We start from the raw sequence: 14,162 nt of genomic DNA on the forward strand, positions 1-14,162 counted from the left end.
TAGTTGGCAGCTGGGAAGAATTAATCCAACTGGAACCTTGGGCTTCTTGTCTTAGGGTTGTTTCTCAGCCAGATAAATTCCTGGGCTGTACAGCACAAGCAGGAGTCGTGGCACAGTAGGAGTAGCTCAGGACTGGTACAGCATGAACATCTCATGAGTAACACTTCAGCATATTCTGCTCACAAAACCACACACAGGAGTACAGAATGTATTTTATCCTTGTCCTGTACAAGAGTTTAGTAAAATAAGCCAGATTAAAGACTGCCCCAGCCCTAGAAGAAGAAAAGCAAAATGCATGGGCAGGAGAAAAGAGGGTTCTCCCTCTCCACAGCAGCTATTTCAGGCTCCAAGGTACTGGCTGTAGTCTCCTATGGTATTTTCAGATGGTTCTTAAATTTTATCGAAAAGTTATTTCTAGAACTTCATCTAAACCTTTTACCTTTGTTTGTTTGTTTTCCCTGTTTAAACCTGTTCAGATAGCTGGGTATGTCACAGTAGAGCTGGTCTGTTTTGAAAACGGTCACATTTGTACTCTTTCTAGTTCACAGAAGTGTGTATGTAATATTTGCTATTTTCTTCACAACTTCTGTACTAATTCTCTGATTACCTTCTCAACGGATGCTGGAATTAAACCTGCCTGAAATATTATGAGCAATGATAACTATCTAGAGAAAATACTTTAGTACTGTTGAATAAATGAAAGTAGTATGTTTGAATCCATGGTTGGTAGTAAATTCCTTCTGCCTTTAGATGCTTTGAAAGAACTTGTGTTGAAAATGCTTGTGGAGTTTTTAGTCTCTGAAGGAAACAGTAAATGTTAAATAGAAGCAATTTGCTGACATAGCTAATATAGTGTATAACAAATAAAGCAATGGATGTCTTTTGGGAGACAGAGATATTCAGAGTTACTTTTGTTTTCATTCTGTGCAGTCTTAGGCTTAAGAAAAAAGAAGTATCCATTCTGTTTCTGAGATTGGAGTGAGTTGCTCTTCTGGAGCACAATTGCTTTTCTCTGTTACAAAAGATTTGTTTTCACTTCTCTTACTCTGGTGTTAACCTTGTTCATAACCCTGTTATTTCTGCAGCCTCTGCGGGCTCTGCAGCCTTCCTCCCAGCCTGTCCAGTACTCTGCAGTGTCGTACCCACCCCCGCTCCTGCCAGCCTCCTCTGCACAGCAATACTCTGTGGTATTTCACCTTCTCTTCTCTGCTCCTTGCACAGCCTCCTCTCTGCTGGCTGCTGGCCTTTGCTGGGCTCTTTGAGTGCTGTGTGGTACCGGGGTAGTGACTGGCTCTCAGTGTCACAGCGCCCGAGAGCCCAAGATGGGAACATTTCATGTTCAGCAGGAATATCTGCAATTAAGGCTATATCTATATATATCTATATTTTGAGATACATTATTTCTCTTTCCCTTTGTAAAGAAAGGTTTTCAGTGCTGTTTCATTAGCCAGTCAGTACCTTTTCATGTCTCTGGATTAACCTCTTTCCATTGCTTCTTATTGTTTCCTTGTCTGCTCACTCTTCTGCTGAACCTTAATACATTCTGAGGGATCAGCTGCTCTGATTTTTTTCTGGTTACCTTTTTGTAGCTTCTTTGGTAGAACTTTCAACACTCCCACTTCTCTAGTATCCATTGTTTAATAAGTAGAACCTGGAAATAAAATATCTTAGTCTATCAAAAACCAGGAAAAAAGAAGAAAAGCCACACAAGGTGAAACTGAAACTTAGTAAAGGAGAGTTGTTATCCAAGGGAGAATCTGAACTAGGCTAGATTGAACTAGGGAGATGTGAACAGGTCAAAGTCTGCTCTGATACTCTACTGAGTGCATGTTTGAGTTGAGTTTATGTGGCAAGGTTTTGGACAGGGAGCTGCAGGGATGGCTTCTGGGAGAAGAGCCTGGGAGCTGCCCCATGTTGGACAGAGCCCATTTCAGGCAGCTCCAGGGCTGACCCTGCACAGCCCAAGCTGAGTCAGTCATTCACGCTGGTGGCACCTCTGAGTGTGCTTGGAAAAGGCTGTGAGGGAAAAACAACTCCACAGATATTGAGGCCAGAGGGAGAAAAGCAAGGAGGTGCTCCAGGTGCTGGAGCAGAGCCTGCTGCCTGGGGAGGAGACTCTTGTGAAGCAGATTCTCCCCTTGAGGCCCATGAAGGACTCTGGTGGAGTAGATACCCACCCTGCAGCCCTTGGAGCATCCCACAGGTGCTCTGAAGGAAGCTGGAGCCTTCAGGATCAGATTTTCTGGTATGACCTACACTAGAGCACTTCATTCCTGAAGGACTTCAGGCTTTGGGAAGAACCCACATTGAAGAGGTCTGTGAAGGATGGTATCCCGTGGGTGGGACCCCATGCTGGAGCAGAAGAGTGAGGAGGAAGAAGCAGTAGATAGATGACTGAGAACCAATCACAAGCCCCATTCTCCATCCCTTGTGATACTTGGAGGAGGAGGTAGAAGATTTGGGAGTGAAGCTGAGTCTGGGAAGAAGCAGTGGGGTTGAGGGAAGCTGGTTTTAGTTTTGTTTTTACTTCTTACTATCCTACTCTTCTGCTAATAGACATAAATAAATTAATCTTCCTGTGGTGGTCACTGATGAATGATTTTCCTGTCTTTTTCTTGACCCATAAGCCTTTCATCATATTTTCTCCCCCCATGTTGCTAAGGATGAGAGGAAGGATGGAGTGACTTGGGGGGCACTTAGGAGCCAGCCAAGGTTAACTCATCACAGTGTTGTACAGCAGCTAATTTTCAAAATTAATCAGAAATGTCTTATAATAAATACAGTTTAAGCTGAATTCAAAAGGGATGTTGCTTCTGAAGTTAATAGTGAGTATGAATGGGTGCTAAAGCAGAAAAGGAAACTCCTTCCTGTTTGTAGTAATTTCAAGGCATTTCACATTCAGGAAATTGGTTCCAATACTAAGTGCCCTGGCAATTTCAAAAATTTATTCCTGCTGATGGTAACTTATGTAACATAATGAAAAGGATTGATGGTCTTGGATTCTAGTCCAAGTATAACACCTCTGTAGTTGGCACCAGGAGAATGCTTTCTCCTTTTATTGGGAATGCCATGTTCCAGGGCTGAATCCTGCTTGTACCATTCCTGTCACTGCAGGACAAAGTGACCAGGTCAGATTTTACTTACGCTGGTAGTGTAACAGAAATCAGTGTGGTGTGGCTCGGGTTTATCCTTCAGACTTATTTAGAGCTAAATATGCAGTATCTCCTCTTCAAAGTCAGGATTTGGAAAAGCAGAATGTAAAATGCAATGTAGAAAAGCATTATAGTTGCATTTAATAGGCACCATTAAGGAATGAAATACCCAAGTCAGATTACTACCTAATGAAAATAAGGCTTTTTAAGATGTACTAAATACATACGAAAGGTATACTAAATTAAGTTTTAGGTGCAAATTCATATTTCCGACAGTAATTAATCATATCTTTCGCCTGCAAACTAAAAAAATCATAACATCATAAAATGTGAATGTAGCTAATCAGTAAAAGATGGAGGTTGCACTTACTTTCTCTTGATTAATTCCTATCTTCTTAGGATGATCTAAGACCAAGTGGTCTTGAAATAGTTTTAATGTACCTGCATGTTTGGAGAGTCCAAAGTATGAACCAAATCTTCCTGTTTAGCAAAAAACACGAAATGCTAGCTAGTGATCACTTCTAATTTTCAGGATGTTGCTAATTTGATGCTGAATTGCTTGCTAAGAAAAGGAGCTTGGGGTTACTGTAACAAGTTTCAGGTTCCACAGGACCCCTGCAGTGCAGAGTGCCATCAGCGGCGTCCTTTCAGATGGTAATGAAACACAGATAGAGGGGAGCCGCTGGAACACATTTCTCGATGTTGTTACTTGATTTCAGACTAAAAGATAATTAATCTCTGCATGTAGGATAATAATTACATTAGGGGAATGTACCTTTTAACTCAGGATTAGTACCTCATTATGTTAAACTCTTAAAAGCAAACATTTACTTCAGCAATCCTAACGCATCCTGCTGTTTTAACTGGGGTTAGATATTTTCACTCAAGTTTTGGAGTCCAATGCTAGTGACACAAATTCTCAACTTTCTTTTTGACAAATGAATTCTCACAACAAGTAGATAGAGGCAGATGTAATCCAAAAGGCAAAATATTTGCAGTGAAAAGAGTGAAGTCTGAACACGGATGTTCTCTCCTGCTGTCAGCCCTGAAGATATTTTGCTACTGTTCCATCTTCTTTGCTGTTGTTCTCTGGCTGCTGTTGTTGCTACTGCCCAGTAACGTGAGACGTGCTGTCCGAAACTTACTGAAGTGTTTGGCTGTTTTGTTTCTTTTTCCTTGAACGTGCATTTGCAAACGTAGCTTTTCCCGTTTTCCCCACGCCAGCAGCAAGACAACCTGGGATCGCAGTTCAGCCACCTGAGCCTGGCGCGGCAGCCCCCGGCCGAAGGCGCCGACGCCGGCGCGGCGCTGTTCCAGCCCGGCGTGGTGCTGCAGCCGCCGCAGCAGCCGGGCTTCATCCTCGCGGCCGCGCCCGCGGCGCCGCCCGCGCCCGCCCCGGCCTACTCGGGCCCCGGGCACGCCGTGGGCCAGCCCGTGCTCCCGCAGCAGGGATACGTGCAGCAGCCCGTGCCACAGGTACCCTACGGCCTCCCGAAAGCTGGGGGAAAACTGACCCTGCTCTTCTGCTCCTGGCCTGTTCGCACTGTCTGGGGCTGCCTGCGGAGCCGCAGCTCTGCTTTTGTTCTGGGGTTGGGGTCTTTTCTGGGTGTGTGTTTTGTAATGAATGACTTCAGGTTACTTGAGGAAAGTAAATGTTCAACAAGGAAAGTAGAGAAATTGGCAGTTAAAGAGGGAATTTATGTAGTATAAGGGATTTTTGAATAGCTGAATTATTTAACATCTGTTGCACCTTTTAATAAATTCTGCTTCTTTCTTTTATGGCTTTTGCGTTTAGATGCCTGCCTTCCCTAAAGCTGCATGCAGGTGGTGACGCTGTGATTGTTGCTTTGCAGATGCCCCCCTGTTACTGCACCCCCAGCCAGTACCCGCACTCCAGCCAGCAGTACCGCCCTGTTTCTGTCCACTACAGCACGCAGCAGAGCCAGGCCCTGCCCCAGCCTGCCCAGCAGACAGGTTTGTTCAACTCTTTCAGCACTTCTTTAGAGCACTTGGGGTGGCTTTTCTCCCGCTTTTTCGTTTTAAACTTACTTTGCTGTCAAATTTCAAATAAAGTAGAGGGACAAATGTAGAATACAAAGTGTAACTAACCTAAGGTAGAAAAATTTCTGGCACTTGTGCATGAAACTTGGGATTCAAGCCATTCCTTTGAGTGGTTCATGCTGTAACTTTAATTACAGGGTTTTTAAAATGTAAAAGTTAATAATTTTAAACATTTGTAACTTAATAACTAATAACTTGATTAACTTGCAAAGTAAGATAAATTAGTACCTTTAAATGATGTAACATTAAAGAGATGTACCTCAACTGAAAGTTCTGAGCTAAAGATCCTAATCTTAGATGCTAAAGAGTGAGAAGAGTGCTGTGCAGAATATATTGGTGATACTGTTTGACTCTGTCTTTCTGTCCTATGATTAAAGGTATCAGGGTTTTGGATGGAATATATAATGTGATTACCTGTTTAGTAAAGACTTTTCAACTGACTTACCCTTCCATGTATGTTAGCAAGCTTCATTTCCATCTCCTTCCTTTCTTCTTGTCTTTTTTTTTTTCCTTACAGATTTTAACTGTAGGCTACCATTATTCTCACAATCTGTACTTCTAAATACTGTTATGACTTCTTCAGTAAGATTTGTATTCCTGAAACAAATTTACTTCTCAGTAATATCTTGACTAATGGTCAAAACTTTCAGAAATAACTAGTGATGTTTGGAGGCAGAGATCCTTAAAGACCAGGCTTTTATACCAGCTCTCAGCTGAATACATAACATCCTTCTGAGTTTCCTTCAGGAGGGTCTTTTTTATTCCTTCCCCTGTCCCATCTATGTGTTGCTCTACAGAAAGAGGATGGAAGATCAACTTTTACAAATATTAACTGGATTTATTTGTCAGCTGTGAAGCAGCATGTAAGAGGGATAACTCCTGTTCTGCACTTCTAGGAAGTGCTCCAATAGTAGCAACACTTGATGGAGTTATTCAGGGTTCAGTTCATAAAGATTTTTTTTCAAAGGAAAACTAATTACATGGTTTTGCAACTTGTGTTATCCACTGGTGTTAGAGATGTGTTACCCAACTGTATTACACAACCTGCTTTCCTTCCTCAGAATTTCTAATACCTAGACTACTTAATAGCAAAAAGTCTGAGACTCAAGGGGGATTACATCCCACTGTGGGGACACCCTGTGTGAGTAGCACACAAACTCCCCAACTCAGAGAGCTCAGGGTACATTTGTACCCAAACAAACCAGTCTGAATTGGAAAGCATGGGGTGATAAGGTGCAAAGGGATGAACTGGTTGCTATTAGGTAAGTTCCTTTCTTGAATGTTTTTAGCTCTTTATATTTTAACTGAATTTCACTGCCTGTGGGTGAAAAGTGTCAGCAGATAAACTCCCTCTCTGTCGTGGAAGAAATAAAATAAGCAAGCTGTGCAGACAGCTGCTCTCCTGCTTTGATCACGTGCCCTGTACCTGAACTCTGACATCAAGGGATCATGCATGTTTAGGTAGCATGGGGATGGTCCAGCCAATAATTCTATTCAGCGTTGGGTTACTTGGTGTTTACCAGCACCAATGGGAGAATGAAGGATCTTACCAGAAACTGCATAATTAGTGTTGACTGAAAATCTCCAAATTGCTCTCCAGCCATTGCTGGTTCTCATTTAATGCTTTATAGGCAAATTTGAATCAGCATTTTAGAAACCGATGGTTCCATGTCTTGTTATGTGTTCTGGAAATACCTCATAGGATGGTGTATTTGAAAATTCTCTCCATTGTAATTTATTTAAAATCATTGATATTTGTATTAATTTGACATAAAGCTACATCTTGTTCATCTTGAAGTGGTTGATGCTTATTAGCAATGTGTGGTTTTGAGACGAAGTCACCACATTACTTGGCTCACACAGCAAAGTGGCTGGGCAAAAATGAGAGTTACAAATCTTGCATAACATAAAAGCCCTGGGGGTTGTTCATCTCAGGAAGTGGTTACTAACTATGAAATAACTTTGCAAACACAAATTCAGATAAAAGATGACAGCTTCTGAGAGCATGGCAACTGCAGCCACTTCTGGTCTAATGCTGAGGAGTGGCCTGACTATTGATGAGCTGTTGGATTCGGGGCCGTAACACTGTCTGAGAGGTTTACATTTCTCACAGTGAACCGGTCTCTTTTTCAGCTGCTTCCTGGCTTCCTTTTTAAAGGGGTTTCAGGTGAAATATTTTGGGGGGTTCACTTCTAATAAAAATACTTTCGTTGCCCAAAAGATGTTGGGAGAAGAAAACTCTCCTTAAGAAAAAAAGCACTTCCAATTGCCATGTTAATGTGAGCCCAGTCACCATGAGACCTGACTCCAGGTTGTTTAAAAATCCAGTCTGAACTACAGTTCCTGTAGGAACATCAGCTGCAGTTCAACTGGCTTCTGCTTCACAAACCAGGGATAAAACTACTCCAGTTGCAACAGTAGCTGTAGCTGCAATAGTCATAACCAAGCTCATCAACTCCGGGCTCATTAACCAAGTGCTTGTACTTGCTTTTCTGTTCTTCAATAAACACTGTTTCTCACTCCTAATGCATTATTCAAAAAATGTATTTCTGTATTCTGTGAGTTAACTTTTCTTAACTGTGATTTATTTTTAATTATGTAAATATTAAGAAATCTGCTCCTATTTTTACCTCCAGTTTCAGAGTCTTTCTGTGTAATGGGGCAATCTGCTGTGGCAGGTGTGGGGTTTGTGCTGAGTGCTGCATTTCTGTCAGCCCACTCTATGCAGAGGTGAAACTGCAGCTAAAAATAGAGTATTCTTTGGAACGCTCTGGGGAACCTTCGTGGCAGCCAATTTGTATTGTTCCAGTTCCCTCTGCTTGCAGAATTGATTGTATCTGTCTCTGCAAGTGCCAGAAAAGGCTGCAGAGCTACTCACGGGTCCATTGCAATTTCTGGGACATGAGGGGTTCAAGCTGCAGGTGCACTGTCACAGCACAACCTCCCATTCTGCTGCTTTTTAGGGGCCACAGACCACTTTGTAACAAAGTAGTTAAAGGATTTTGTGTATTATGGATATGAAGGGCATTTTGTGCACAGTTCAAACTTAAGTTATTAAAAAGTCTAACTACTAATCCTACTTCAAGCATGTATTGTTCTGAAGTTTTGTCTAGTCCTCTGAAAATATTTATAGTGTTGTGTGTTTCCAATGAATAGCTGTCTTGGTTTTAACAAACTGAATCTTCTTCCCTTTAATTTTCCGAAGCAATATATGATATTATGAACAGTCTTCTTTTGGTGTTCATTGTTGCAATTTCTATAGAGAGCCTGCTGAGGCTGTTAGTGCACAATGTTCATTGTACTGTGTGGACGAAATCAATGAACATCGGAGGGTGCTGCTCACAAAAAGGTGTTTTATGTTAACTGGATTACTTTCAGAATAGACTGAGCCTTTTTTTAGCACAGTTTAAAGAAAACCCAAGGGAGTTTTTGCAGCTAAATTTGCTCTATTATAGTTCCTTGCCAAGGTAGGGAGCATGGGGAATGTCAAGGTCAGTGGGCTGTGAATGTGTCCAACTCAAACACAGACTCTTCTTGCCGTCAGTGCATCTTGACAAGCCCAGTTTTGTTATTCTGGAGGGATAACTGGCTTTGTCTCAGAAACACTGACTGTGTTGGGGTTTTGCTGATGGGGTAAGTAGTGCACACCTGTATGATGGAACATGAGAGAAAAAGAACTTGTGTTCTGCATGTGTTTGGATCATGGTAGCAGTTACCTGTGAAATGCTTTTTAAAAAAAGAGGAAACGGGGAGTTTAGGTTGGACTTTATAAATGCACAAATTTCCTGTTTGGCATTCATGCTTGGGGTGTTTTGGTTTGGGTTTTGGGGCTGGGTGGGGCAATTTTTAGGCAATTTTTGAAAGATAGGAAAGGATACCATTTTAAGCAATAATAAATTGTTTTAGAGACACTATAGAGGGTTGAATATGAAAATCTTTGTGCTGTATCCCTAAGATAACTTTGAATATAAAATATCTTCCTCTATGTACCAATATGGCTTGAACTTGGAAGATTTTTCTCAGTCCCCAGTTGGTTTTAGCATTACAGATTCCAGAAGAAATTGCCCCTTTGGAAAGTATTTGCACACAGGCCTTACGCAAATTTTCCTGAAGTCTGATTTAGTTTTGAATTGCAGTTAAGGTGCTCTGACCTCTGGGGCACCTGAGGTCCAAGCTGAATTTTGCATATGTAGAATTTTCAAACGGAAGTACCTGGAATGGCCTTGTTCACAATACCAGACAATGAACTGGGTTTGATCCTGCCTAGCATGCTTTGTTCAAGTGCTTCCTGCTTTCACCTGCCAAATCAAGGTGTCAATGCATGTGAGCCAGAGTGTCAATGAATAGTGCACGCATGTGGGAGCAGCATTGCAAACAGTGTGGATAATAGTTCATGCTGAATCCAAATGAGTACATCTATTAATTTTAATGTTGGCTTCTTTTTATATGCATGGTAAGTTCAACTGTTGTGAAGCTGCCAGATTAAACAAGCCATTAGAAAATGCCACACGTGTATTTTTGAATAGGCAACTATGCTTAAAATGTGTTCATTATTTCAAAGTAAGGTTTAAATGTATAATTTCAGGTTACCAGATTTTGCCCAACCAGCAGCAAAACTACCAGGGTTTAGTTGGAGTTCAGCAGTCTCAGAATCAAAATCTAGTCAGTGGCCAACACAACAACATTGGGAATCAAATTCAAGGTGTGATTGTTCCATATCCCTCAGTGCCATCTTATCAGGTGGGTGATGTATTCATAACTTTCCAATGACTCTTCTGTGGGTTTGAGTGTTGGGGTTTTCTTTAAGTCCTTTGCTTTATGGTAGAAATGGTAGAAAGCTGCAAGCAGGTGCCAAGGGTGAAGGTGACTTTGGGGACAGAAGCTACAAACCCATAACTGAAGTGAGAATAAACAAGAACTTGTCACAAGTGCACAAGTTCTAGTGCTGTTAAAAGCCAAGTGCTGCATCAGTTGCAGTTCAGAGGGTGGGGAAGAAAAGCTTGGAAGGTTTCCTTCCCACCCCACTTCCTATTGTAGAGAAAATATCTTGTTAATTCATGGAGTCCATTGGAGCCAACATTTCCATTTGGAAGGAAGAAGATTTAAAGATTATTTTTTTTAATATGCTGTTGTTACTTTAGCTACTGTTACCACCATTATTCTGGATTTAGAGAATTCCAGAAGATATTTCAGTTTCTGGGGTTATTTTTAAATTCTAATATCAACTGGATGATGGTCAAGAGGCAGAAGCATTGTCTGCAGGAGAAAATCTTACTGTGTGGCCCATTGCAGGTTCCGGTGCCTCAAGGTTCCCAAGCAGTGCCCCAGCAGACATATCAGCAGCCTGTTATAATTCCCAGTCAGTCCAGCCAAGGACTGCCCACCACAGGAATGCCAGTCTACTACAGTGTCATTCCATCAGGTCAACAGAACAATCTAAGGTAAGTTTAACTGATACTTGATTTCTCAGCTGCTGGGCTTAGTGCCTTTGTTAGAACTGATAGGATCTGGTTTTAATACTGCAAATATTAAAAATACTACTTTACAGGCATTCTATTTATTTTTTGCTCTTATGCAATTAAGTGACACAAGCAGTACTGCTTTAACTGTGACATACTTGTTGGACTGGAAAACATTGTCTCCATAGCACTTTCAGCAATACTTTACTGCAGTTCCACCTCTTAAATTTTCTGCATTCCATGTCTTACCCAGGAGACACCCGTGTGCTCAGCAGTTCAGTCTTTCTGCAGTAATATTTAAGATGACTATCCATATTCACTGGTTTTGACAAAAATACTACATTAGTAATGTGTAGAAGAAAAATAATTTGAATCCCAGAAAAAGACTGACTTCTTTTTTGGAACTTAGCATGAAAAGGTTTAGCTTACTTTGTATTGTAGATGAGGCCTACTGGCACCAAGCTGGGTGTGAAACAAGTATAGAAACTTGGCTTTTGTTTGATAAATAACCTTTTTTCTTTTCTTTTTTTTTTTTACCTACCTTGGTAGCAGCAAATTGGTCTGCATGTACAGCCCTCCCTGAATCTGTGTCCCCAAAGCAGTCTATTTGAGAACAGATAGGCAAGTGCCTAGGAGAATTCATTAGGATTCATGCTTCTTACAAATTTTTCTTTCTCAAGTTTTTTTGAACTTTCAAATGTGCACATTTAAAATTACCTGGGAACTTTTAAACAAGCAGCAACAGTTTGAAGCTTGTTCATCCTTTTGAGAGTGCAGACCTCAGTAGTATTTTGTGTCATCGCTGCATGGTTTTGTCTACATAAATCTGGATTCCTGTTCTTTGTATCTGAAGGTTTTTTAATCCTTTTCTGTTTTATATTTGAGATTCAGTGAAGTCACAGGTAGGCATAATTCCAGACTTTTCTTGAATTAAGTTTGGTTGCTTGATCTTTTGTGTAATTTAGAATGTCCCTCTCATTTCTTAGGAATTCAGAGCAAACTAGCAGCCAATGGCAGCATTTGCTTTCATCAGAATAGTTGTGCTGCAGCACTTGAACAAGGAAAGCAGAGTGCTGTTCAGCAGGAGCTGAGTGTCAAGCCTTCAGGTCACTGCTGAAAACTAGAGTCAGTAGACAGATCAGAAGCTGTGTGAAAGCATCTTTGTTAGTTTTCACTTGGTTTTGTCTGCTTTAATGGAAGGAATCTTTAAATTAAAATTATATAAGTGACCTATGAGACAAAGGATGGGAACAAACTTTCGATAACATAGGTAAAAATAGTAGTTCCAAGAGGATTAAACCTACTTTTTTTTTTCCACAATCTGAAGGAATTGTTTTACTCTCATTGGTTATCTGTTAGTACAGGATTCTATAGGCACTGTTCTGATTATGGTCCACCAAGCTGATGTTCTGGCTGAGCATTAGTTGTAAAACAGAATCTAACTATGCCTGTTAACTTGTTTTTTCCTGATTACCCTCAGAAGCTACCTGGCATAAATAAACATTTCAAGTTATCCTTTTCCTGCATTTTGCAAACAGCTGAATGGTTGTTTATCCCCTGGAGTCCTGTTCCCTCTCCCATGCCCCTCTGGAAAAGCCACCTCCTCTCTGGGCTGGGGCAGAGCTGTCTTTGCTGTGCTGCCCCAGCTGCCCAGGGCCAGCCCCCAGCTGAGGGATTGCATCCCAAATCCTCCTGACAGGGGCTCTGGGGATCTCTAACCGAGACCTAATTCTGCTGCAGTGAGCAAGACAACAAATTGTCTTTTTATTATTATTGTGCTGCATGTCCTTATGCTGATATAGAGCTGTGGACACAAAAATAGAGTATCAAAATTGGTGAATTAATACAGTTTCTCAGTGTAGGCAGGGCACGTGTTTTTGCTAAGGAAGAGGTGGGAAGCTTCAGTCTTCTGAAGAATGAATGAATTCAGGGTAGGTAGGAATATTACTGATGTAAAATTAACAAAAGCTCAGTGATTTGCAGTACATGTACACAGCAAACGCAGAAGTCGTGATTAAATAAGTGCAGCATAAATGCCTGTTAGTCATGCTCTTTTTTTGTTATTGCAGTTCATCTGTGGGATATTTGCAGCCTCCTGGATCAGAGCAGATACAGTTTCCTAGAACAACATCACCATGCAACTCACAGCAGCTTCAAGGACAGCAGTGTGCAGGTTGGGAGAACAAAGTTTTTATTGATAAGCTTTAAAAATGTCTAGCTATTATTATGCTGGGTGATTGGATATTTGCTATCAAGGGTTTGATTTAGAATTAACTGCTGTATTCTATTTCCTCTTTTGTTCCATTTTTGAATTTATTTTCCATTTTTAATGGAATAATCTGCTGAAGCAGATTAATTTGAAATCTCAAAATTTTTTTTTATCTTTGAAATATCTCAAGTTACTTTCTTAAAATCCAATACCATACATCATAATACCTTGCACATGTACTGGTGGTTTAAGACAGATATGGGAACCATACATTGGCAGCAGAATCACTTCCACCCTTGTCTGAATAGCCAGATGGGTCTGAAGACTTTGAGATTTGGGTTTCTGTTTGACAGAAGGAGTGAGGTACATTTTGGAATCAGCATAATTGGCTCTTCTACTCAAGAACCATTCTAGATTTCAGTTAACAGAGTAAGAGCAGTGATTTTCTTGAGAGGAGTTTGAAAACTGAGCACTGTGGGGTAGCTTTTTGACCTGCTGGAAAGCTGAAAGTACTTCAAAGCTGTGTGGGGTGTTTTGTTTTTATGGCAGCCTTATTCACTGCTTTTACTTTCATAGTTTATAGCAACCATTCAAGTCAGAAGCCATCACCTCCTACATTATTGCCACCTTCATCCAAGTCAAAGCCACAGCAGGCTGCTTCCATTGTGCACTACAGCATAGTGTCTCCACCCTCATCATGTAAAAGTTCACCCACTGGTCTTTCCATCATGCAGCCAAAAAAAGGTATATTTTATTGGGATTTTCATCTAAGCCATTCTGTCTAGAACATGCTGTAAATTTTCAGATTGGTTTCATGGCTAACTGCTAGAACAACTGCAACTTGAGTGCCATCTCTGATTTTTTTTTAATTCTTCATCTGTATTGCTATTATTGTATCTTTTAAAATGATAAATTGGAATTTAAGTGAAGCAGTGGCTCATGGGGGCAGCCTGGAGGCCACCCTCAGCAGGTAAATGTTACTCAGCAGAAACATTTAAGTCAGGTTCAGAAGGTTTTGATCTACAAAATACTTGGGTAATTTTTAGAAGGTGTGTAAACAGAAGCCTCAGTGTGTTTGAAAGCAGTGTTAACATAAACCTTGTCAATCCATGAGACCTTTATAAATATTAATATCCAAACACTTAAAACTCTGAAGTTCCAACCACAGAATTGAAAATGGACTGGTCAGGAAAGTGAGAGCACTGGGGTTAGCCACCAAGCAAGAGATTACAGAACAATCCCGTGACCACCGTGGCACAGGCTTTATTTACTATTAGGGAA

General features: G+C 40.9%; 1 protein-coding gene across 12 annotated transcripts in view; it reads left to right on the forward strand.

Moving 5' to 3' along the window:
- Positions 1-14,162, forward strand: part of R3HDM1 (R3H domain containing 1) — a 79,236-nt gene that overhangs the window by 57,728 nt on the left and 7,346 nt on the right. For 6 of the 12 annotated variants that reach the window (XM_041405585.1, XM_041405598.1, XM_041405662.1 and 3 more), the window contains 7 exons: positions 1,086-1,187; positions 4,377-4,628; positions 5,006-5,126; positions 9,799-9,953; positions 10,506-10,654; positions 12,742-12,845; positions 13,458-13,625. In XM_041405585.1, the coding sequence (XP_041261519.1) occupies positions 1,086-1,187; positions 4,377-4,628; positions 5,006-5,126; positions 9,799-9,953; positions 10,506-10,654; positions 12,742-12,845; positions 13,458-13,625 (1,051 nt within the window). The remainder of the gene's footprint in view (positions 1-1,085; positions 1,188-4,376; positions 4,629-5,005; positions 5,127-9,798; positions 9,954-10,505; positions 10,655-12,741; positions 12,846-13,457; positions 13,626-14,162) is intronic. The other 6 variants (XM_041405643.1, XM_041405652.1, XM_041405633.1 and 3 more) reach the window with 4 other exon arrangements.

This window comes from Onychostruthus taczanowskii, unplaced genomic scaffold, assembly GCF_017590055.1.
Source record: "Onychostruthus taczanowskii isolate IOZ18803 unplaced genomic scaffold, ASM1759005v1 scaffold10, whole genome shotgun sequence".
NCBI lineage: Eukaryota > Metazoa > Chordata > Aves > Passeriformes > Passeridae > Onychostruthus > Onychostruthus taczanowskii.